Source organism: Sarcophilus harrisii, chromosome 1 (genome assembly GCF_902635505.1).
Source record: "Sarcophilus harrisii chromosome 1, mSarHar1.11, whole genome shotgun sequence".
Classification (NCBI taxonomy): domain Eukaryota; kingdom Metazoa; phylum Chordata; class Mammalia; order Dasyuromorphia; family Dasyuridae; genus Sarcophilus; species Sarcophilus harrisii.
Genome location: NC_045426.1, coordinates 184642857 through 184669595, shown reverse-complemented (window position 1 = coordinate 184669595; position 26739 = coordinate 184642857). Strand labels below are relative to the sequence as shown.

Below are 26739 nucleotides of genomic sequence, written 5' to 3'. Positions count from 1 at the left end.
AATATTCTAAGTTATTATTGATTAAAGAAATGCAAATTAAGTCAACTCTGAGGTACCACTTCATACCTGTTAGATTGGCTAAAATGACAGAAAAGATAATGATAAATGTTGGAGGGGATGTGGGAAAACTGAGACACTAATACATTGTTGGAGTTGTGAACTGATCCAAACATTCTGAAGAGCTCAAAGGGCTAAACATTGTGCATACTTTTTGATGCAGCAGTGTCTCTACTGAGTTTGTATCCCAAAAAGATCATAAAGGAAGGAAAGGGTCCCACATGTACAAAAAATGTTTGTGGTAGCCCCTTTTTATAGTGGCAAGGAACTGGAAACTGAGTGTATGCCCATCAGTTGGGGAATGACTGAATAAGTTATGGTATATGAATGTTATGAAATATTATTGTTCTAAAAGAAATGATGAACATACATTTCTATATAATACAATATACATATTCATCATACATAAGTGTTTTTATTGATATACTTCTTTAGCTGTATGGAATTGCACAATAAATAATTATTAAATTATTTTATTGAAAAAAAAATAAAAGAAATGATGAGCAGGATGACTTCAGAAAAGCCCAGAAAGACTTAACATGTATTCTGCTAAATGAAGTGAGTATAACCAAAGAGAACACTATACATAGCAACAACAAAATTTTGCAAGAATCAACTATGATAAACTTGGCTCTTTTCAACAATAGGTGATTCAAGGCAATTTAAAAGACTTGTAACAGAAAGAACCATTTTCATCAGAGAGAGAACTATGGAGAATGAATATGGAATAAAATATAGTATTTTCACCAATTTTGTTATTGTTGTCATCTGTGTTTTTTCTCTCATGTTTTTCCCTCTTTGATCTGATTTTTCTTTTACAATGTAACAAACGTGGCAATAAACTTAGAACTGCACAACTTATATTGGATTACTTGCTGTCTGGGGAGGGAGAAAAATTTGAAACATAAGGTTTTGCAAGAGTGAATGTTGAAAACTATCTTTGCAAGTATTTTGAAAAATAAAAAGTTTTTATCAAAAAAGAAGCACAAATCCTGAAGTTTAACATGGAGAAGGGATGGATGGAAGATGACAGTTCCAATTAAAAAATAACTCAAGATGCTGGAGTTTTAATGTATTGCATACTTAGAGTCAACAATAATGTGATATTAAGATACAGTAATAGGGGATAATGTTCATAACAAACAAAATCAATTCCTGGTATACTCTGTTCTGGTTAATGCCATATCTGAAATATTGTATTCCATTCTTGGTACCCCATTTTAGGAAAGCCAATGACAAAACTGGAACATCATAACAAGAGGCCAACTGGGGACTAAAAGCTATATCATATAAAAGTCACTTGAAGGATCTAGAGCATTTTAATCTAGGAAAAAAAAGATTTAAGGAAAACATACTAGCTGCCTTCATTGTCATGTGGAAAAGGATTTACATCTGTTCTGTGTAGGCCAAGAAAATCCATAGGTGAATACCAGATAACTCATTTTTATCTAGGATATTTTAAAGAATGATTCTGTTTAGATATGTGTTGTTCCTATGTAGTTTCTCAATAATTTTCTGCGATTCTGTGATATATATTATACATACACATATACATACACACACACACACATATATATATACACACATTCATATTTTTGTGTATAACACAGAGAGATAATTTATCCAACTAGGATGAACCACTAGTGAAAATATTCCATATTAATGAATCTAAGAATAATACTATATTAATAAATATACTAATCACATATCATGTTAATAATTCTCAAAACTGAAAGAAAATGGTGAAGAGCCAAAAGGACTATTAGAGTATGTTCTAAATTTAAAATTAAGAAATATGCAGATATTAAAAAAACAGTGTTAATTAAGTATCATATATTGGTTTATATTTGAAACTTTAAGAGGGTGGTAATTATAAAACTATAAAAGGAAAACCAGAAAAATAGGCAAAAATATTTATTATTTGAGAAAATTAAGGAAAAATGATTCTTCTATTTTGCTTTTAATAACAATAATTATGCAAAGTTTATTTCATATGCTAATATTCTAACCAAACAATCTAGATAGCCAGAAATTCTAGATAGCTAGAAATTATGTCTATGTATCTCATCGCTGAAAACAAATGGCCCTTTGCTTATTTCCACAGGGCTAAATATTTACTTGGTATTTATAACATACTTTATTCCAAAAGAATAGATGATAGAATGTATCTAGGATGAGTTTTCCAATCCCTTGGGAAGAATTTATCATACCTATCAGTTAATTACATTAACATTCAAATTACACAGCAGACAAGACACCAGCACATAAAAATTTCAGATCTATTTGACTATATTTTCTTACTCACCTTCATCTACTGGCTTCCTGCCTTCCTTCAAGGCTCAGACTTAAATATTACCCTCTCAAGACTTTCTCAAGCAATGCTAGGATCTTTCCTCTGAAATTACCTTCAATTTATAATGTATAGATCTTGTATGCACAGTTATTTTCATGTGGTCTTCTCTACTAGTATATGTGCTCCTTGAGAGCAGAGACTGCATTTTTGCCTTTCTTTTTATCTCTAGTGCTTATTAACACATTGTTTGGCACATAATAAGCATTTAAATAAATGCTTGCTGATAAACAATAATTAAAATGAACTGTAATAATTCAAACATCCACAAAATATATATTTTTAACTTTGCAAAAACAATATTTAATCACAATCACAATTTTTATTCTACCTTTGCTCTGACATTCCTTAAGAAAAACAGGGTAACCCTGAAAGAAGCTATATACGACAGTTAGACAAAATTGTCTATAGTTTTATGATTTTTTTTTACTTTACCTTCCTTGTAGTTCTACTTTTGTAATTGCCAGAGAAAATTCCTCAGGACCTTCAGGAAGGTCATCATCAACAATTTCAATATGGATATTTTTAGCCTTTTCCTTTGGTTCAAAGAGAACTTCCCCTTCTGCAGGAATAAAATCTAAGTCTGCTTCTGCTGTTCCACTTACAGTCTCATACCAGAGTTTCACTTGGCCCAAATGTCCACCCAAACGAATAACTGTGATGTTAACCTAAGAAAGAAGCATTTTTAGACTTTATTTCAATTTTGAATCTAATTAAATTTCACTTTTCCTGCTTTGGGATAAATATTTCAAGTGTCATCAAGAGCATGTCAAAATTATTTGTTGGTTAAAAAATGTGAATTTTTTTAGAAAGAAAACTAAAAGGTTAATGAATGTGACAGGATATTTATCACTAGGAATAAATGGGTCACTGCACATTCACAATTATTCTCAACATTCCTCTCCCAATGTGAATAACCAATCTGATACAACCATTAATATTTGAAACATCTAATATCATACCTTCTGTCCTTCTTCTGAAACTTGGAGGAGCTTAGATGACAAAATGAACCAGCCATATGGAAAGTCACTAGCAACCATTGTAATGTTGGCTGTTCTATCAGATTTACTTAAACTTCCTCCCTCACTTATTCCAGTGAGCTGAAACTCATAAAAACATTTTTCCTCGGGAATGCTATCATCTAAAGCCTATAAGAAACATCAACAACAACAAAAAACATAAATTAATTTTCAGAATCTTCAGAAAGGCATCTGCCAGGCCAAAACTCCCTAAGATTATATTAAATAAATATGACATAGAAGAATTGGGCTGCTACATGTTAATACCTGTATGACCACAATGGCCACAGATTGTCCATTTTGCATGGTTAATTTTCCTGATGTTTCTGCAAATTCTTCTGCCAGAGGAGGAAATATATTCCAGTGTATTGTGACTTCTCCAAAAGTTTCTGGACCACGAACCAGGCTATAGGTAAGAACACAAAAATATATATTCAATATTTTTTTTTTGCTTTTCTTTTTTTCATTATCATAGTTTTGTATTTGCAAAACATATGCATGGGTAATTTTTCAACATTGACCCTTGCAAAATCTTCAGTTCCAAATTTTTTCCTCTTTCCTCTCAACCCTTCCTCTACATGGCAGGTAGTCCAATACATGTTAAATATGTTAAAATATATGCTAAATTCAATATATGTATGCATATTTATACGGTTATCTTGCTGCACAAGAAAAAGTGGATCTAGAAAAAAAGAAAAAAAACCTGAGAAGAAAAACAAAAATGCAAGCAAACAATAACAGAAAGAGTAAAAATGCTATGTTGTGTTCCACACTCATTTCCCATATTCCTCTCTCTGGGTGTAGGTCTTCATCACTGAACAATTGAAACTGGTTTGAATCATTTCATTGTTGAAGAGAGCCATGTCCATCAGAACTGATCATTGTATAGTCTTATTGTTGCTGTGTACAATGATCTCCGGGTTCTGCTCATTTCACTTAACATCAGTCTCTCCAGACCTCTCTGAAATCATCCTATTGGTTATTTCTTACAGAACAATAATATTCCATAACATAAATATATCATCATTAAAATTTAAAAAAAAACTTTAAAATAGGGGAAAATACTTTTAGTATTTTTAGTATTTCTGAAATTTTTAGTACAAAAACTGTTACATGGAGCTATATTTTAGGACCATATTTTCCAATAAGAATAATAATAGTATCTGGTTGCAGGACATGCAGCCACAAGCAAAACAATGAGCAAATGCAAACCCAGCACTTAATTCAAAGGGACTAACTGCTAAAACAAAAAAAGACAAAGGGGACGTCTCTTAAATTGGCCTAAAATAAGATTTTCAATTCAAGTAGAGTAAACATGAGTGATCTACTTTGAGGAATACAATGAACAAACCCAACAAAATAAAGAAAGGAATGATGATTATTCTATCTTTGATGGATTAGAGAATTCATAGAGGGAAGTTTAGACAGAAGGCTGGAAAAATAATATGATGCCAGACCATCAGAAAGGTGTAATGCCAAGAGATGTGGAGTGTTAGGAGTTTAAAATTTACTCAGCAGACCAAAGACCCAAATCAGGAGTTTAAATTTACTCAGTAGACCAGAGATCCAAATCAGAATAAAATGTAATTGGAAAATATCTTTAAAAAATAAATGAAAATGTAATAGAATAAGCATAATGTTAACATGAGATTTTCTAAGTCACTATTTGGCCCATGAGGATCCTTATATATGATTTAATGACTCCCATCTCTATTTGAATTTAAAACTGCAACAAGAGACAATAGGGAACCACTGATGGATTTTGAATTTAAAAAAAGTGATATGACCAAACCAATACATAAAGACAATGAAGAAATAGATCTGGATCTTGTAACGGGCTCAAAGATCAAAGAGATACAGATTAAAATATTTTCAAAGGAAAAAGAGAAACAAAATGAGAAGAGAAACAAAGACTAGGTCATTTATTTTACTTTACGTAAAGAAATTAAGTAAAAGATGAAATCAAGAATATAGGTCACCTTTTTTGTTGTTGTTGGCTGGTTGGTGGTTTGGAAAGTGATTTCATCAAAATAGGAAACTCCCAGTGAGAAGATTCCACCTACTTATGTGTATCCAAAATCATTTCACAATTTAGAGTTTTAGAGAGTAGCTTGCAATACTAAGGGGTAAAGTACTTGTCTGAGGTTATTTAGTCCATGTGTCAGAGGTTGGACTTGAACCCAAGCTATCCTAATAGAAGTCAACTTTCTATCTACTATATCATGCTGCTTTTTCAGAAAGTCATAATATACATTGTTAATTTCAGAGTCTGCATTTGAACACAGGCACTATCCTTGCCATTAGATCATGTTGCCCAAATTGAGCTAAGTTTTCATTGTCAATTCAGCTAATAACTTTGGGACACTGTATTACTGACAATTCTTTACAGCATCAAGATAACACAGACCAGTCATTAAATCAAGTCATTAAAAAACCAGAAATGACAGCAAGGAATTAGTCATTCCAGGCATTTAGCCAACCAAAAAACAGCTAAGTAGACATGATTCTGGCAGAGGAAAATCATGAAAGCACTTACCTAATTAAAGCAGTGCCATTATGTTTTGCTGAGGGCTCCCCAATGAAAACATTCCTGGATGATGGGGCTATCCCAACCTCTCCAGGTGTACCTTTTTCTCCTTGTATGACAATTGCTGCTCTACCTAGGGGAAAACAAGTTTTCAGTACTCTAAGAAGGATGAATACACAACCAATACTCCTATTATATTCCATGAAATATAGCCTCAAATTAATGGATTCTTCAGCTGAAAATTAAATTTTCAAATTGTGTACTATTATTTATATGTAAAAATGAATCATGGGATATCGTGATCTGAGTGGTTCTTCTAGAAGTGATGATGGATTTGATTCATTTTGGAATCAAACTAGTCATGACTAGTGCCATATATTTATAAGATGCCCTGGAAGAAGTATAGTCTAGAGTCAAGGAATAAAGTAAAAGCATCCACAATCTATAGATATCAAGCTATGACTTTAATCTCATGTGCACAATCCCAAGAAAACTGGGCTAATTGAACATACTCTATACAAGAATATAATTCTTAAACAAACCTACAGAGTGAAAGAGACTATATTTTTCAATAACGTGAACAAAGCAGTGATATCTTTGTAATTTTCAGGGCAACACTTTCATCACTAAAAACTCTCAAGGTCATAAGGCCTTAGACAGGAGAGTAGAGAGAAACAGTAAATGACAGGATGGAAAGAGCACAGCCAGGTATCTATCTTGCCAGGTATCATCTTTCCAGATGTCTAACATGGAGCAACATGTCTCCATACCACAATTTCTATGATTACTTTTAAAGCATAACTGAATAGTTTCAGAAGCATTTCCTGGACAAGCTGTGGAAAGCTTCTTCCTAGAATTCATGTGCGGTTTAGAAAAAATCAGAACTGAGTAGGAGAGAAGTGTTTGAAGCTTTGTTTTGTTTTGTTTATCCTATAGAAATCTATAGATTATATGTCCATCGACAAAAGAGGGAGAAGCCAGAAGTACACTTTTGTGTATAACTACAACTATATTTATGTGACATTAAACAACAAATTAACAGAAGAATATTTTTCAAGGAATGAAATGTACAAAATCTAGGACTTTGTACATTTGTTAACCATTGGGTATACAATTATAATTTCAGGGCATTGATGTAAATTGTAAGTGGGAAAAAGAGGAGACTTTTGCTTACCATTTACTAATGATATCTCTGCATCATTAAGGGATAGCAACTGAATGGTGAAACTCTTATCACCTTCCAAAAAAGTATCTTGAAGTGCACGTAAAACAATAGTCTTCTGAGACTCATTCTATTATCAAACAAGAGAATTAGGAAATATTTTCAAAATCAATCCAAAGGCAATCAAAAGATCTCTCATCAGTAAACTTTTTAAAACCTTTATATTTTTCTATGAACCCTGAATTGTTTTTAAAGAGGGGTACTAAATCCCCAAAATAACTCTGGCAATTCTCTCTTGGGGGAAAAATATAAAAATTAAACTAAAAATGATAAGAGAATCCTACATTCATCAGAGAATCCTTGGTTCTTCATTAGGTTGGAGCTCCTTGAGAGAAGTTGTTTGTTATTTGTCTTTTCTTGTATCACCAGCATTTGGTACAGGACCTGGGATGTAGTCTGCACTTTAAAAATGCTAGCTTATAGACTCTTCTTTTTAAAATACCTACTTGGTCAGTATATGGCACTAATGAAATTCATAGATTTATTTTTTTTTATTTTTTATTTTATTTTATTTTATTTTATTTTATTTAATAGCCTTTTATTTACAGGATATATACATGGGTAACTTTACAGCATTAACAATTGCCAAACCTCTTGTTCCAATTTTTCACCTCTTACCCCCCCCCCCCCCCTCCCCTAAATGGCAGGATGACCAGTAGATGTTAAATATATTAAAATATAACTTAGATACACAATAAGTATACATGACCAAAACATTATTTTGCTGTACAAAAAGAATCAGACTTTGAATTATTGTACAATTAGCTTGTGAAGGAAATCAAAAATGCAGGTGTGCATAAATATAGGGATTGGGAATTCAATGTAATGGTTCTTAGTCATCTCCCAGAGTTCTTTTTCTGGGTATAGCTAGTTCAGTTCATTACTGCTCCATTAGAAATGATTTGGTTGATCTCGTTGCTGAGGATGGCCTGATCCATCAGAACTGGTCATCATCTAGTATTGTTGTTGGAAATTCATAGATTTAACCCTTGCACAAAGTGTTAGCTTCACTTTGATGAAGGGACAGAGGATTCCAGGATACAGATAAAACATTCAGTGCTTGAATGAAAAGATATGCTTGTATTCACAATACATAAACTGCTTACTATAAAACCAGTACCAGAAAAAGAACTCAAAACACACCAACATTAAGTGAATAGATTAATCTTCATATATAAGAAAGAGTTTGAAAAATTTCACTTAAAAGATACTATTAATAAGATTTTATTTGCAAGTAGAAATGGTTGCAGCATTTGGATCAATTTTTTGAAAAAAAAAGTAACATAATTTAACTTGAGAAAATAAATTAATTCAACCATTCATATTGAGATACTTTATTTCTTTTAAATGTAGATTGTTTTAGATTTCCATATTTAACATTCTTGAATTTAAATAATATATATCATAAAGGAAAGAAAATTCTTATAAGCAGCAACTGGGAATAAAGATTGATCTTCTCAACAATATTTAAATGGTTGAGGACAACCATTTGTGTCTAGGAAAGAAGACGAGAAAAACACAAAAGGGCAAAAAGGGCATATCTATTTGAAACAAGAATTCAAAGACCAATAATTCTCTGATGATAGATATCTCAAAAACTGACCAAAAATCTACTCTTAATCATTTTATCATAGATAAGAAATATTGTCTCAAAATTTTTAATGTATATGTCATCAAGTTCAAGGACTATTCATTTATTATTAACTATTATTAATTTATTGATTAATTATTAATGTTTTTGGTCATGGAGCTGGCTTCCTGAATGAATGTTGGCTCTCAAAATGGTTAATTAAGGAGAGGGGGATACTCTGTCTCCTTCAGAGAGTTTTGTTCCACATAAAGTGTACCAGGAAAATGCAAGATATTCCAGAAATAATACTGTGATAGTCATTCCCCAATATATAACCAAGAAAATTATCTGTGATATGATTTTGCTTTCCACTATTGGAAAACTACTGAACATAGTCCTTTCAAGAAAGCTTCTTTAAAACATGTCAGTCACATGACATCCTAATCTCAAAAAGAATAAAACCAATATAACCTCCACTCAGTACAAATGACTGGATTCATATTACATATGCTACATAAGACAGAGTGTATACTTTTGATAGAGATTGGATTAGATGATCTCTGAATCCCTGCAATACAATTATTTTATGATTCTATGATATGTTCCGCATATAACCTCTACTCTACATTTAATAAGTATATAAAACTGTTCAATACTTTCAACAGATCTTGGCCCTGAAAGTTGCAAGGAAATTTTGGACTGTTCTAAGGTGTTCAAAGTATTTTCCTACCTTACCTGGTTATTTGGCTGCTCAAATCTGGTTAAACCTTTTGGCTTCTTAGATTTCCAACATCCAAGTCAAATTATTTGTATTTTTATTCAAGGATCACCATAATCTTCATGTTATTTTTCCAAATACTCCAATTGATCCATTTTATCCTATGATTGTTTCCTTTTATAATCTCATAATGTTCAAACTTCTGAACCTTTCTAAGTTTCTTTTCACAAGTTAAAAAACAAAACTGCCTCCAAATGTACATATTCTAGGAGCTACTTTTGCAACTTCAATCAGCTTTTATACAAATCATGAAAGTGGATGAATACATGTACCAACTAAAAAGTCAACTATTCCAAAAAAAATTCCTATTCTTCCTACAGATATGTTAATGTTAATATATAATTTGCAGTACACTTTTGAATTTGATAACCATATTTGCTAACTTACTAGACAATGTGTATTTGAAATTGTCTATTCCCCTATATCCCCATTTTTCCTTTTAATAATGTATTTCCTTCTACTAAAAAGTCGATGTTACATAGAATTCTAGTTATATTGTGATTAGTTTATGTGATTATCACACTAAATTTTATTGCTACTTTGGAAAATGAAACCAATATAAATTCGGAAAGAAAACACATACAGATCAAGAACTGTCCCTTATTGTATACCTCTTCAAAATTAAGCGTTCCATTCAAAGGACTGAGATCATCTTTAGCTGCTTCCTCCAGAGCCCATAAAAGTTGAACTGCTCCTTTTCCTCCTTGACTTCGGATAACTGTCAATGTTATGTATGAGGAAGGATCATCAGCTAATAGAACTTCAGGAACTGTTATCTAGAAGCAGGAATTATACAAAATTGCATGGTAGAGAAAAAAAGAAGACAAGGGAAAAGGAACATAAGAACATCCATTAAAAGATAGTTATTACATAAAATGGTAGTATTTTAAACAATAGTTGCTTCCTATCTCAATAGAGGATCCTAATTTCCAAAGTTTTCATTGAAATTTCCAAAACTAATATCCCAATTGAACCACTATTCTTTAAATTAATTTAATCCTAAATTAGGCAGCAGCATCACTTAGTTGTCTATCAAGAAATACTTTCTCAATTCTAGTCTGCGATATACAAATTCTCTCTTTTTCTCCTAAAAGCAATAAATATTCCTAGCCATTATTTGATGTAGCTACAAGATAGGTTTAAAAGTCATACTTTCTGCTACTGATATATTTTACAGAAAATATATTCAGAACAAGAAAAAAGAATATATCAGTACACTCAACACAAAGAATAGGAAGGTGAAGACATTCAAGGGACAGTATCTCCAAAATGTTTTTTGAGTAAAATAATCAAACTTTGGGGATTTTGAGGCTATGACCATAGGACATGTTATTCACCCAGAAATAAATATTAGAGATTATAACAGTTAATTCTATAAGTACTATAAATTATTTTAAAAATTAGAAGTATGTAAATGTATGTAGCTTATTTAATAATAATGAACTAGCTTATACACAGTGCTTTAAGATTTGCAAAATATATATTGACTCTCTTGATGTTCCAACAACTCCATCAGGTTCTTGCTATTATTATCCCTATATTATAGAGGAGGAAACTGAGACATAGAGAGGTTAAGAGGTTTGCCTAGTCACATTGCCAGTAAGTATCTAGGGCAAAATTCAAACTCATCCTCATTCCAAGTTCAGAATTGTATGCACTGTGCCATGGGAAATTTATATTTTAAAGATGTGTCAAGGATTTTTCTCTCAGAGTTCTTTAGCAAATAGCTCAATTATTAAAGATATGAAGCCAAAGGCACTTGTTTGGATTTTTATACAAAATTTGGTTCCTCACTTGCTATGATACTGAAAAGTGACCCTTTTGTCATTTTAATAAGTATCTCTCTTGATTATAGTGCAAAGTCTAATCATTGTGTCATAATGACTTCCAAATGTACATCTTCTAGAAGGTATTTTTGCAACCTCAACCAGCTAACCATACAAGCCAGGAAAGTGGTTGAATATGTGTATCAACTAAAAAGCAAATTATTTCAATAAAAATCCCTATTCTAGACCAGAGATGTGATGGGGCCAGAAGTATTACAAATTTTCTCAAATGTGGTTCCCTGTGATTCAAGGCTTGGGCAATGACTTTTGATCCAACCTCAAAAGTCAGTAGCAAATTCCAAAATAGAGACTTTTCCCCCAATCAACAACGCAAATATTGGTGCTGACGGGAAATTCAAGCAGTTTAGTTTTTAGAGATTTTTAAAAGTCAGGCCACATCAAATTTTGTCTTGTGCATATTTTGATCAACAGAATACTAAGAATTTCCTATTTTATTCCTCCTGGTTAGGTAATTTTCATCCTGAGAAATACTGAGCTGCCTTTAAGCTAAAATGAAGCCATAATTATACTTATCTACTAAGTTTTTTTTATCAGACATAGCTTCAACTTGTTTGGAAGATTCTGATAGCTGAATAATGGAATTTGACTAGCAAATGCTAGTTTTATTCATTAGCTCTATTCTAGTTCTAATCTAATCCTTAATTTTTTTTTAAAAAAGCTTCAGATTCTTTACATTTTAATGAATGTCAATGAAAAGATTACTAAAATGAAGCTAATCTGAATAATTAAAAGACAAAACAAAGTTTATAGGAACAACTAAAGAAAAGTATTAGCACACTTAATAAGAATTAGATTTGGAAAAAGTCAAGGGGAAAAGAAACTCCTATTTACATCAGACTTACAGTTCTTTCTTCAAATCCAAATATTCCCAATGGAGAGTCATTTGGTGGAATAACGATGGTCACGTCAGTATCAGCACCAAGTCTGGCACCTCCAGTCACGTTCATTAAAGAAATGTTGAAAGTTTCCAAAGACTCAACTTCAGTATCATCAATTATGGCAATTTCCAGTTCTGCGGTCACCTTGTAAAAAAACATAACAATAAGAACAACCTTCTATGTTTTTCAGCTGAACTCTGAGCCTTTGAGTCATATGCTTTTCATTCTTTTAGCTGTGATGTACCCTTAGTTCTCAAAAGGAAAGAACAGGTTTTCTTAGAAATTAAATAAAAGGTCTTATGGCATAGTATTTGTATCAATATAAGAAATAAAATAGCTAATATACAGAACCTAAATCAGAGGATTGTTGTTATTCTCAACTTTATTTATTTATCTGGCAGCTTCTAAAACAAAGGAGATAAAAACAATATAATGTTTAAAATCTCTTCTCCAGCTATACTAGCATTCTACAAATTCTAACCTAAAGCAGCCTCTGAATGCCTTGCTACTCACAGTGATAAAACAGTTTACCTAAAAGTTATTATGACACTATGACCAGACTTTGTACTACAATCAAAAGAGATACTTATTGAAGTATCATAACAAGCCAGAAACCAAATTTTGTATAAAAATCCAAACAAATGCCTTTGGCTTCATATCTTTGATAACTGAGCTTTTTAGCTAAAGAACTGTGAAAGAAAAATCCTTGACACAGTTTTTAATCAAATAGTCTGCCTCAAAAATTATCTGGAACAGATCTGGAGAATGACTTAGCTAAAGTCTAATTTTATGTCAGACAGTTACAAGGATTAAGCTGTGGTATTCAGATTAGCAGTTTGAAAAGCTGTATCAAATATTTCTTACTGCTAAATGTCATTTCTCAAAATACTAAACGCTTAAATTTTAGTGTGCTGGGCATTAACATTCAAGATTCAATGATATAAAGCAATGGAATATGTGATCAGTATGATAATTATCATCCTTCCTGATACAAAAGTAAATTTATGCCCTAAAACCATGAAATTTAAAAACATACTGCTCGAAATCTCTCCTATCTATATCTGTACTAAATACTGTGCAATATATAAACAAATAAACTTGGCCTAATTTGAGGTTTCAATACTTGTCATAAAAATGTCTTCAATATCATAAAAAAATGTGTCCTCAATTAGAAACATTTCATATGTCCTTGAGGGAAATTTTGACACTCAATTTGGCACACACATTTAAAAAGGAACTTAGTTTTCTTTCTTAAACCTATTTATATTATTTTATTCCTTAACAGGCAAATTTCAGAAATTTAAATAGATATTTCAAAACTCAAACTTACAGTCATAAACCCAAGAAAGAAACAGTAGAGAAGAAACTCACTAAACCATCTTTCATTAAAATTATTTAAGAGCTTTTCAGTTTAGACAAAGAATATCTTCTGCATATAGTTTTATATTTAAGATTAGACATGAAGGGGCAAATAGATAATGCAGTGGTTAGATTACCATCCCTGGAGTAAGGAAGATCTGAACTCAAATCAAGCCTCAGACACTTAACACTTATAGCTGTGTGACCCTGGGAAAGTCACTTAACCCTAATTGCCTCCCAAAAGAAAAAAAAAGATTAAAAAAAAAAGAATGGACATGGAATGGAATAAATCATTGATTTTTAATTATTTATTTTAAAATTGACTTTTAATAAATTAACATATTAAAATATATTGTCATATTTCTTTCTAACAGAACCTAAGTTTTATATTTTAAAGGTATTGATGGGCATGATTAACCATTAATGGAACATCATTTAACATTGTCATTTTAAAAAAACAATATGGCATTAGATTAAACTTGTATTAAAAATAAAATCTATGTCCTTTTCAAAAAAGTTTTATTTTTCAAAATACTAATAATTGAAAAATGTTTAGAACTGAAAAAACTTTAGATACCCACAAATAAGTAAACGTTTTGATTACTTGAGCAAATGCCTATCAGTCTTCTCACTTTGGGCAAAAATTAGGGTTTTTTCTAAATAATATTACAAATCTAATAATATTATATAAATGCATTGGTATAAATCTCAGAGTAGTAGATTGGATTTGGGTAATCTCAGTATTGCAAATAATAGAAAATTTAATCAACTGCTTACATGTTTTTATAGTTACCAAAACTTTTATTCATTAAAAGTAAGAACTTGGTAAATATCTTCAGGTTTTACATACACTAAAATGTCCAATTTTTAAAGGCCAATATGACAGAGAGATTTGTTAGAGGTTACTTAAATGATACACATTGCTTTCATGGACAGAATTTAACAATGACTCAGATAATCATGATGTTTATGTTTTCATACTTGTCCATCTTCAAATGTGAGAATCCCATATAATGGTGTAAAGTCTTCTAGGCTAGCACTGTCAGGTATTGCTTTCCAATAAACATTTATAATTCCAAAGCTTCCAGCCAATCGAACTACTGTCAGGTTAAGTACATTCAATGGTGGTGCTACTTCATGGAAAATAATAACTCCATTCATATCCTAGAAATGAAGAATAAATTGAAGAGTGAGGTGAATGTTAATTTTTTAAAAACAAAATATTCAGCTTCTGAAAGTGAACAATTTTTTGTATTTTAATTGTCCTCCTTACTTATATTTGAAATGAAATCTTTTGAAATGTTTTAAATTACTCAATTATAATGCAATAATAATATTTAGATTTAGTTATTAATTAACAAAGTCTCTTCACAGCTCTAAAGTTAAAAAAAAATCTACTTACAATAGATGGAAAGAAATTGCCAAGTTCATTTGCCTGGGGTCTTCACTAAGAATTTAACTAGTTGTTGTGTCATTCAGTGGACTCAGAATTTTGGGATTATAGCTTATTTTAAATATTGGCTAATTTAATTCCCCCAACTTATTGGTATAGACATTAAGGCAGAGAAAGAGATAAAGACGTGTCCACATCTAGATAATTGGAAGAATTAGAAATTGAATTTAGGTCTCCTGACTTCAATATGTTTTCCACTATATGAATATTCTGCAAATTGGATAATTTTAAACAGGAAAAGTTCAACAAATAATATTCACCAAAAGAATCCTTCTAACTTTTAAAATATTTTAAAGTCTTACCCTGTCAATGCTGAATTGAAATACTCCTCTTGGATCATCATTTTCTGCAATCACAATCTCAGCTATTTCTAACCTAGGTCTCTTTATACTTGGTTGCCCTCCAGAGAAGTCTGAGGTCACGAGGTAGACATCAGTAATATTGATGATAAACCCTTCCTCTAACTCTGGAACATCATCCTGAATAAAAGAAAATTATTTATTCTTAAAATATGTTCAGTTTGATACCTAAAAATATGAAAGATGATTACATAAACTTATGTACAAAAGTAACTTTAATCTGTAAGGTGATAGAAAGATGGAAGTCAAAATTTCTAAGTCATTTTCAAATACAAAAATCTCACTATATAAAAAGACTAATTTAGTTGTGTGTTTTTTTAATGTACTCCCTACTCCCCACTACACTAATCCAAATCTCATTATCTCATTGAATTATCAATTCAATTGGTGCCATTTCAAAGTAGCCAAGATAGAGTAAGTCAAAAGGTAGTTTGGAAATCTCATAACAACATAAACTAAGATAACTTACCATAGCACAGCATATGATAATCTAATATAGCATAATATTTAAGCTATTCTTACAAAAATTTGTCAAAAAAGATTTTTAAAATAGCAGATGCAATTTTAACTTTACTACGGAAGTTAAAACTATGTATATCCATTATTATTAACCCAGTATTAAGTATTGACATTAGTATTAACCCAGAGAATAAGGAAAAATATGTACAAAAATATTTATAGCAACTTTTTTAGATCAAAGAACTAGAAAGAAAAAGGTGTCCATTAATTAGTGAGTGGCTGAGCAAATTTAGTGTGTGAATGTAATAAAATATTATTAATAAGAAATGATTAAATGAATAATTAAGCAGAACCTGGAAAGACACGTGTGAAGTGAACAAAACAAAAAAAATTCAAAAAACAAAAACAACATGACAAAGAAAAATAAAATAGTTTCAATCCAGTCCATAGCACTAGCCTGGTGTTTATAGATTGATCACAGTGCATACAGAGAACCCCTTCCAATCTAAAGGCAAAGATCACCAATTAATTCTAGTTATTAAGTTTAAATGATGAATCAGTTACCATGATAATTTGTTCAATCTGGCCAGAGATCAATATAAAAGCCATGGTAAAATAAGAGTAAAAAGGAAACTCAAACTAAATGTAAATATATAAAATGTTACAGTCACAAGACAAACATCAAATATCCACTTACATAATGTCAAAAAACTATTTGTATACAATAAAAGTTATTTTTGCCTTTAGAAGTTAAAAAACAGAATTGAATACCTTTTAATAATAACAACAATAATAATCATTTTGGATCTGGATTTTTATAATATTTTATTTTTAAAATATTTTTATTAAAGCTATTTATTTTCAAAACACATACATAGCTAATCTTCAACGTTCACCCTTGCAAAATCCTGTGATTCAAATTTTTCCCTTCCCATCCCTCTATTCTCTCCCCAGACAGAAAGTAACCCAATATGTTTAACATGTGCAATTCTTCTATACATATTTTCACAATTATCATGCACAAGAAAAATCAGATCAAAAAGGAAAAAAAGAAAAAAGAAAGCAAAATGCAAGCAAACAGCAAAAAAGTGAAAATACTATGTTGTGATCCACACTCAGTTCCCACAGTCCTCTCTCTGGGTGTAGATGACTCCCTTTATCACAAGATCATTGGAACTGGCCTAAGTCACCTTGCTGTTGAAAAGAGCCACATCCATGAGAATTGATCATTGCATAGTCTTGTGGTTCAGCTCATTTCACTTAGTATCAGTTCAAGTAAGTCTCTCCAGACCTCTCTGGAATCATCCTGCTGATCAGTTCTTACAGAACCACAATATTCTATAACATTTCCAGTTACACTACATTTCCAGTCCACTACAAAAAGAGCTGCCACAAACATTTTTGCATACATAGGTCCCTTTCCCTCATTTATGATCTCTTTGGGATACAAATCCAGTAAAGACACTGTTGGATCAAAAGGTATACACAGTTTGATAGCTCTTTGGGCATAGTTACAAATTGCTTTCCAGAATGATTGGATCTGTTCACAACTCCACCACCAATACATCAGTGTCCTAGTTTTCCTACATTCCCTCCAACATTCATTATTATCTTTTCTGATCACCTTAGCCAATCTGAGAGTTGTGTAGTAGTATCTCAGAGTTATCTTAATTTGCATTTCTCTGATCAATAATGATTTAGAGCATCTTTTCATATGACTAGAAATGACTTTAATTTCTTTATTTGAAAATTGTCTATTTATATCCTTTGTGGATCTGCATTTTGTCCATGAGAAAGCTGCTCTACAAGAGCTGCTTTTCTATAGCACTTTGAAGTTTGTAAAGTTTCTTGTACATATTACTTCATTTCAGCCTCACAACAATCCTGAGAGGTTGATGCTATTAACATCACCATTTTGCAAATGAGAAAACTGAGGTTCAGTGAAGTGAAATGACTAAGTAGTGCTGCTGGATGGTACAGAGGTTAGAGACACTGGACATGTGGTTTAGACATGGCCTCGGATACCTCCTAGCTGTGTGATGCTGAGCAAGTCCCTTGATATCTGTCTGTCTCAGGACCTTCAAATATAAAATGGGGATAATAATAGCACCTAACTCTGAGGGATATTGTGAAGATCAAATGACCTCCATCCTCATCTAAGTACTGAGTGCCCAAGATAAGATTTAAAATCAGGTTTCCCTAAATCTTGTGCTCTATTTACTATGCCATAATGTCCCAATAGTAATAATAACAATAATCTTCATATAGCACTTTAAAGCATTAAAATAACTTTCATTACAACAATTCTGTGAGATCAATTATGCACTTTATAGATGAGAAAATTGAGGATCAGAGATGAAGTCACTTGTGCTTGGCCACCCAGCTCCTAAGTGTTAGAACCAGGTCTCACTTTGAGGCTTCTTGCCCCCAAATTCAGAGCTTTGTTTATTATATCTATCAAACCTTTTATTACATTTTTCTAAAACTTGATTCTCCATAACTCACCAGCAGAATTTTGACTTTAACATAAATAATCTCTTCATTTTCTTGCATGATCATAATTTTTTGTTGCAGCATATAATCCTCATTCTCAGTAGCTTGATTATCAGGATGAAGTGACAAATTGGGTTCAGCTACCAAGTGAATGGCAATATCACCAAGTACTCCTTGCTCTCGAATGATTTTTAAATGAACAATTGTGGCATTCTCTATCAAATAATAAGAAATAACATTTAAAGTGAGTCATTGTTTTTTTTTTTCATCAACATTATGCCAGGTGACTTTGCTAGTAACAAAAATTCTTAGATCCAGAGACTAAGTTTTCTAAAACGATTCTTTGGATAATAATCAGCAGGAAATGTGAGGAAGAATAAACACATTCCTATCAAGGTTCATTCTTTCAGTAAAGATTTATAAAAGACATGCTATATACAAGGTGTTTATGTAATGAAGAAAAGGAAGGGAATAAGCATTTGCATAGCCTACTGTTTGCCAGGCACTGTATCAAGTTCTTTACACATATATTTTATTTGATCCTTACAACAATATTGAGAGACAGATGCTATTTTTATCCCCATATTTTAATGGGATATGTAGACCAAGCAGAAAACAAACTTTGTGATCAAAGATCTTAAAATCTACTATGGTAATACAAATTTGCTCTTAATAAGTTAGAAGATGGAGACAACAGCCAAAATCTAAGACAATGGCTCTCAAATTTGTCCCTATTACAATGTTATTTTTTATCTGGAATTGTGGCATAATAATGGAGAGTTGAATAACTTGCACATTAGTTTGTAAATTTAAACTCCATATAATCTGTGATGATACACTCAGATGGGAACTTAATAAACATCTTTTGGGTACCATCAATCTAGAAAGACTAGCAAAGATTGCTTGATTGATTACTTAATGTCCACAGTTACTAATTAATATTTCCTGCTTCCCTTAAAAGTATCACTCAGAAACTTAAAGATAGCGTTAGTCACACCCCATTTCTGTGTTATCTTTCGCTAGATTAACCCTAACCCTCCAACGTTGTATTCTTCTATACGATATTCTCTTATAGTTATATCTAATCAGCTAAACTTTTGAAAAAATTTTTACTTTATAAATGTTAAAATAAATGTCAAATTAAACTGCAAAATATCTTAGGAAAGTGTTTGGTTAAGGCAATTTAGCAAACATTTGCTATGTACTATGCATGTATATCATGAGTGATACAAAAATGGGGTTCCTCACCCCAAGAACAGTGCAAGTACTAATTACAAATGCTTAAAAGAGTCTTCCAAAATGGGAAAAAAATAGATAAATTAAATGGTTAAATTTAAATGGTCAAACTAAATCCAATGTTTAAATTAAAAAATTATAAACTATTAAAAGCATGTACTGTTTGCAGAGTACTGTAAGCCCTGGAGAAATTTTAGAGTTCAATTAAGTCATAATCCTGGTATGTGAGTTATAGTTGAATAGAATCTATGAACATAATGACTGAAACTTGCCAATGAATATCATATTACTGTATATCCTACTAAAAATTACTGCTTACTGATTCTATTCATGTAGGGGAACACATAAACACAGGGGGTGACACATATGTAATTTTCTATTACACATTAAACTATAAATTTTCCTTGAAAGTGAAGGTTTTATCTTATCAGAAAAACTTCAGAAAAAATAAACACATCATTATGTTATATGAATTTTATGTAGCAGTTATCCAAATGATTCAAAACCTTTTTAACCACACTAACCTATTTATTCTCACAATATGTCAGCAAAATCGCTATGAATGAGTTAATTCCACAAAGAAAAGATGAGTGATCACCTTGACTGAATGAGATAGATAAATAATTTTTAGATTACTGATACTTTGGATCTAATCAGAACCACATTAGAAATGGATATTATAGCCATTTGAGAGACTGTGATGATTGTGGCCTGAATATTATCATTTTGGGGCAAAAAATTCTCAAAGTGGAATGTTGGGGAGGTAGGGGAGTGAGGAGACATGGCAGGTAGGTGGTTAGGGAAGGAGAAACCAGATTAAGAAGAATTCAAGGGGCAGCTAGATGATGCAGTAGATAGAACACTGGCCTTGGAGTCAGAAGGAAACTAAGCTCAAATCTAGTCTCCGACACTTAATACTTCCTAGCAGTGAGAGCCTGGACAAGTCACTTAATCCCAATTGCATCATCAAAAAATATAATAGATTTTTAAAAATTGAATAAGAAAAAATATTTTAAAAGAATTCAAATTATATCTCTCAATGACTAATTTCTCTCTGCAGTATATTTAACCGAATAGTACTACTAACATGATCAGTGGATTAAGTGGACACTGAATTATTTGAACTAATGAAAGTAATATTATATAATTAGAATATCAAACATAAAAAATACATAAAATGGAAATAGGAATTATATTACATAAAGTGTGCTAAATTTAAAATGTCACAAAAATGCTTCTTATTTAAAATATTGCCAGGTTTATAAGATTCACCTTCAGGCTCTAATACTGTAACAAAGAGAGAATCAGCATGCCAGCCAACCACACCATATGGACAGTCATTAGGGAGAGTGGTTATTACAGCCTTGTTCCTTCTGGGATCAATGGTAGCTCCTCTTATAGGGTCTTCAATCCCTTCTGTGGTGACATGGATTAGTGTTATAACGACAATCTCAGATAATTCTGGGATGTCATCAGCAAGAACTGACAAGGTGATGGTCAACAGTGCCTGGCCTTCAGAAAATGAAATCTAAAAATTTAGAAAAAGATATGTCACTGATATCATTACCACCAATTGATTCTACTGAAACATTCATTTTATTCAATTGGAACACCAAAAAGTACACTTTATTGAAATTTCTTATTGGCCACATATCACAGTAACTATGCAATGGGGTAGAATGTAATTTCTGAAGCAATTCAGAGTCTCTTTTTACTGAAAGTTAGAGGAAAACCTGGTTAGGAACAGAAATCCATTTTTAACACTTAAGCTAGTAAACTATACCAAGTCAAAATGCCATATGCTGCTTTATATCTTTTATTAAAGTAAATACTCTTCGTGGGAATACAGGTCCCATATTACAGCCTTATTTGTTAATGGTAATGCAGGACAGGGAAATCATAAATAAATAACACACACAAATTATCTAAAAATGTCATTGTAACCTAATAGCTTCAACCTTTTCCCCACAAAATCTTTTGCTGGTATTGTTATTCATTTCCCTTTTATTTCCCCTGTGCATGCTCCCGTTGGATGTGTTATTTAGCAATGAAATAAGCAAAAAGGATAAAGAAGAGAATCATCTTGCTAGATAATGCATAAACTCAATATGCATTTAGTGACTAAGCCAGAGAGAGTTTTAATATCAAAATGGAAAACAATTTATAGTCTAGATCCAGAATACTTTTTATGAACTAACAATATTGTGGAATTAAAGTAAAAATAAATTAAATCAAGTTTACATAGCTTTAAAAAATCCACTAACATATAGTGTGCCAGTATTTTTACACTATGAATACTGTATCACAACACAAAATTAATATGGTTTTATCAGCACAGATTTGACTATGTTATAGCCCTTGCTTATTACATTGGAGTCCTTGATATAAGAATCACTGAAATGGGATTGCCTTAGGTCAGAAAGTTTTATAAAGTCACCTATTTATCAGAACCCAAGTGAGTGGAAAAGTGGGTCATACTGGTTGATGTTTGCAGGACACACACACACACACACACACACACTCAGAATTATTTCTTTGCAAATGCTTTAAATTTCAAGCCCTATCTTGACCAGATTTTGAGTTTAAATGTGACATCTCTTTCTAATATTAGTTCCCCTATCCAAGACTTACCTCGGCTTGGTTTCTTCTATGCTTTCCCTTTACTCAAACTTCTCTTCACTTTCCCCAATCATAAAATGAAAACCACAGCATCACCTAACTCCCAGGATTGTCATGAGGATCAAATGAAATAATATTTGTAAAGTGCTTAGCATAGTGCCAGTCACAAATTAAGAGTTATATAAATGTTGGCCATTAATAATAATTAGAATTAACATTATTATTTTTTGCTCCACATCTTTTATCTTTTTGTATTCAAGACCAGAACGGGAACTGGATTGTTTTATCTTCTGATTATTTCCTGGCTTGATATAGGCAAAAGTCACTTAGCCCCATAAGTTTCAATTCCCTCATATGTAAACCAATGGGATAGAACTTAAGTTCTATCTTAAGGTTCTATTAAGTTCTAGATAGAACTTAAGGTTCTTTCCAATTGTGAATCTGTTTGAATATTGATAGTCCTGACCTTAAACTGTTCCCCAACTAATCAGAATGAATGATGACCTGAAGCTTTTTATGGGAAACATGATGATATCAGCATGGCAAAATAAAAAGAGTCAAGAAATATGTATTCAAAACCCAGTTCTCTCATTATCTAACTATGTAGCCTCGAGCAAGACACTTGACCTATTTGTTTCTTCATCTCCTAAATTTAGAGGGTTAGAATAGATGACCTTTCACATTCCAGCTCTAACTTTTTACAATGGATTTCAGATTAACCCACAAAGTCAAATCACCTATTTCTCTGCAGGCTGCTAACAAAAAGGACTTCATTTAATCCACATATATTTATTAGGGGCCACCTAAGCATAATATGCCATGCAAAGTCCCTTCTGTCAAGGACTTCAAAATTCTACCGGTAATACATGAACAAGCAAGTGGATATGTATTTACAAGATATGTAAACATAAGATATATCAATACATGATAATTTAGGGAGGGAGAGAACACTAACACGTGAGTCTGAGAAGGCTTCATGGAAAAAGCAGAAGCTGTACTGAATCTTGAAGGAAACTAAAATTTTATGCAATAGAGGAAAGAGAAACATGCATGCTGAATTCCATGTTTTGTTGATTGGCATTATTGTCACATTTCAAAAGGCATACAGCAAAAACTTAATAATAATAGCAAAAACTAAAAACTTTAACATCTCTCAGTATCAATCATCATTATATGAGAATTTCACTGTAGTTTCATAAATTACATACCACCCCTGATGTGGGAAATATGTCATTAATACTTCCAGTAGCTACCCATTCTACTGTTATACGACCATATGTTCCTTTTAAACGTTCAACATTCAAGGTTATCAGATTATCCTGTTCCATTTCTTCTACTTTTTTATATAATGAATTCTGAAAATGAAGAGGAATAACAAACATATTAGTCATTTGAAACTATACAGCCATAATTGTGTTATTATTTAATTTTATTATACTTTCACAAAATTATAAGTGTTGGGTATAATATGTAAAATGTAGTTGGTCTGTAGTGAGACAAAGTGCCAGTCTGGGAGAATTAGGAGACAATTCTAGTGCCTATCTTTCCATGGCCCTTGAGGAGATTACTAAAATTCTCCAGGGATTTTTTAGTATCCTTTCTTATAAGGACAATCAGGTGAATGGAATGCTGGGCCTAGAGTCATGAAGACTCAAGTTCAAATCTGGCCTTGAATACTCACTAGCTGTGTGACTGGACAAGTCACTCAGCTTCTGTCTGCCTCTTTTCCTCAACTATATTATGGGGATGCTAATAGGATATATTTCCCTATGATTGTTGTCAGTCAGTCAATAACCATTTATATGCCAGGAACTGGGTTAAGGACTGAGAATACAGGGAAAGGCAAAAAAAAAAATTGGTCTCTGCTCTCAAGAAGCTGACAATCTAGTGGAGAAGACAACAAGCAAACACATATATACCCATAAACTATATGCAAGAAAAATAAGAAATAAAAGTTAAAAGAGGGAAGGTAACAAAATTAAGGGTGTTGGGGGAGGCCTCCTAATCAATTCCTAATCAAAGACAACCTAATCAGTTTTAGCAGAAGATGGTTTTTTGGTATAAATGACAGAATATTTGTAAAGCACTTAATACAGTTCTGTGAAGATGACACATACTTAATACATGTTTATTTCTTTCCTTCCTTCCTAAGAAGAGTTTCAACAGAATAATGAATAATAACCAAAATAATTCACATTCTAGTTCTACTGTTTCACTGATGGAACTTCCCATTCTCTTTTGTTTCTGTTATCTTAGAACCAAAATTAAAGAAGTCCTGCTGATTTTCCTTCCCTTCTCTGTCAATTTCAGTTGTTTTATATTTAGTTTATAAGACTTTAATATCATTTTCCCTACCAATAGTCTCTCTCTTGCTAGCTTTCTCATTTTGCTCATGTTCACAATCATACTCTCTAGGCACTTTCTCTAATTCCATTACCATTTTCAACTCTGTATGTTCTTAATGCTCCTTTCTTGATACTTGTAATAACTCTCCTCAAATGCTTGCACTTTTTCTCTTCAAAATCACTGAATTTCCCTAAGACTTAGAACAATACAGAACACATAGTTTTTCAGGGTAAGCTCTCCTCATCCTCTTTGGTGGCATTATATTCCAACTCTATTTAAAATGCTAAATTCTTGAGAAAAGATCATGTCTAGCTATATTTTATACAACATTTTAACATCATGTTACAGATGTTAGATAATAATAAAATCATGCCCAAAGCAATCAAACATTCCCTGAGAAACTGTCACTATTTCTAAAATGTGCACATCATTTATTCACTAGGGACCACATAACTGTTAGGAAGCCTTGCTTCCCTAGCTCTGTGCATTCAATTAATGAGGTTAGTCAATGAGAATTTGATGCAACCAGAAAACACATGTGAAACTCTCATTAGTTACTTTCCTTAATCAAATGTGCTGCTGCCAGATTGTCCAGACTCCATGAGGCCTTTGTTAACTAATTCCATTTAACAGATTTAAAACAAAGTCAGACACATTATCAAGAGCTGAGTCTCTTGAATACTTGGAAATAAGAAACTAACAAGAGTTTACTAAAAAAAGAACCCAGCATGCACTAGTGACCAAAAAAGTAATACACTTTGCTTCATATACAAATATGGTAGAAATTCATATTTTGAGGTTTGATTTTATGATTTTGTTTTTCCCACCAAGATAGCCATAAGGTCCTGAAAGGAGAATGGGGTTCTTTTTGGTTCTTTTGTTGACTTTGTATCCCCTGTAACTAATGGTGTTTTTCACAGTGCAAGACCACTAATAGGTGTTTGTTGAATTGAAATTTTCTTTTCCTTTACATTATGTAGTCTCCTCATTATCAATGGATAGTATACATTTGTGAGAAAATTGTTGAGGTTTGCTTTGGGTTGCCATCTGTAGCCACAGAGCAGGATTTTTCTAACAATTAGCTTATTAGAAAGTTGACTACTATATGTCCCTTATTAGCATTCTATGCCAGAGGGTCCTAATGTGGCATCCCTAAACATATTACCTAGAGAGGAAAATGAATTCACAAATGCAAATCCATGAAATGGCCTTATTTTTCAAAGGCCTTCTTGGCTATAATCAACCACTACTAATCCTAACTCAATGACCCTTGAATGGATTTTTAGGTCTAAAAGTATGAGGTGAGCATCCAAAGTCCTAGATAGAGGCAATTAAAGAACCTTCCTGAAGTGGTCACGTTATTTAAATTCACACTGCATGTTTTTACTGAGCCAGGATCAATATTATATAAAAATAATTTTGAGTAATGTGAATTCAAACACAAAAGAACCTAGCTGTTACTTTTCTGGTTTCATTTCATCCCCACAATTCACACAACTACAAGGAAGCATAAAAATATTCCTGAAGATGCAAAGTTGCTGTAAAAATACAATAAATTATTCCAACTCCTAAAACCAGGATTTTTATATTAGTACCTGGGCAAATGCAATGATTCCATAGGCATCATCATTAGAAGGGATAACTATTTTCACATAATTATTAATACCAATCTCTGCTCCTCCTTTGGGAGTTTTAAGCTGAACTTTGAAAAATTCTTCTTCCTCTGGTATTATGTCATCAAGAATATTGACTGCAATTATGGCTTCCTTGGTTCCAGGTGTGAATATCAATTCACCTGAACTGGCATGAGAAAAAATATATAAATAAGAGTACAAAATAAAACAATATAAGGAACAAACAGGCTAGATTGATTATAAACATCTCAAAATACTAATATCAATGATTGTAAAAAAAAAGTGCTCTCTCAAAAATAAAAATATTCAAATTGATAAAGGTTTTGGCTAAATATAAAGATTGTAAGTAATGAATAATAACCAGTATAGTATCTCTTCATTCCTGTTTATTTAAATTTTAAGTCATCAAAGAAATTTTGGTCTCAGATCTGTGATTTCTTTTGTATAAAGGGCTCCAAATGAGGAAAAAAAATCTAAACTAATGCAGAGCAGTACATGCTCTATAAGTCATAATTCCAAAGAGATATCTGATA

The 26739-nt window shown here is 31.9% G+C and overlaps 1 protein-coding gene across 1 annotated transcript in view; it reads right to left on the bottom strand.

Annotated features, from left to right (window-relative positions):
* ADGRV1 (adhesion G protein-coupled receptor V1) overlaps window positions 1-26739 on the bottom strand; it is a 668591-nt gene that overhangs the window by 481977 nt on the left and 159875 nt on the right. The window contains exons 52-64 of the mRNA XM_031938764.1: window positions 26168-26372; window positions 23435-23581; window positions 20880-21135; window positions 18384-18586; window positions 15363-15539; window positions 14589-14771; window positions 12213-12392; window positions 10135-10299; window positions 7128-7245; window positions 5963-6086; window positions 3694-3832; window positions 3370-3555; window positions 2843-3075 (exon numbers count right to left, since the gene is read on the bottom strand). Coding sequence (XP_031794624.1) covers window positions 2843-3075; window positions 3370-3555; window positions 3694-3832; window positions 5963-6086; window positions 7128-7245; window positions 10135-10299; window positions 12213-12392; window positions 14589-14771; window positions 15363-15539; window positions 18384-18586; window positions 20880-21135; window positions 23435-23581; window positions 26168-26372 — 2316 coding nt within the window. The remainder of the gene's footprint in view (window positions 1-2842; window positions 3076-3369; window positions 3556-3693; window positions 3833-5962; window positions 6087-7127; window positions 7246-10134; window positions 10300-12212; window positions 12393-14588; window positions 14772-15362; window positions 15540-18383; window positions 18587-20879; window positions 21136-23434; window positions 23582-26167; window positions 26373-26739) is intronic.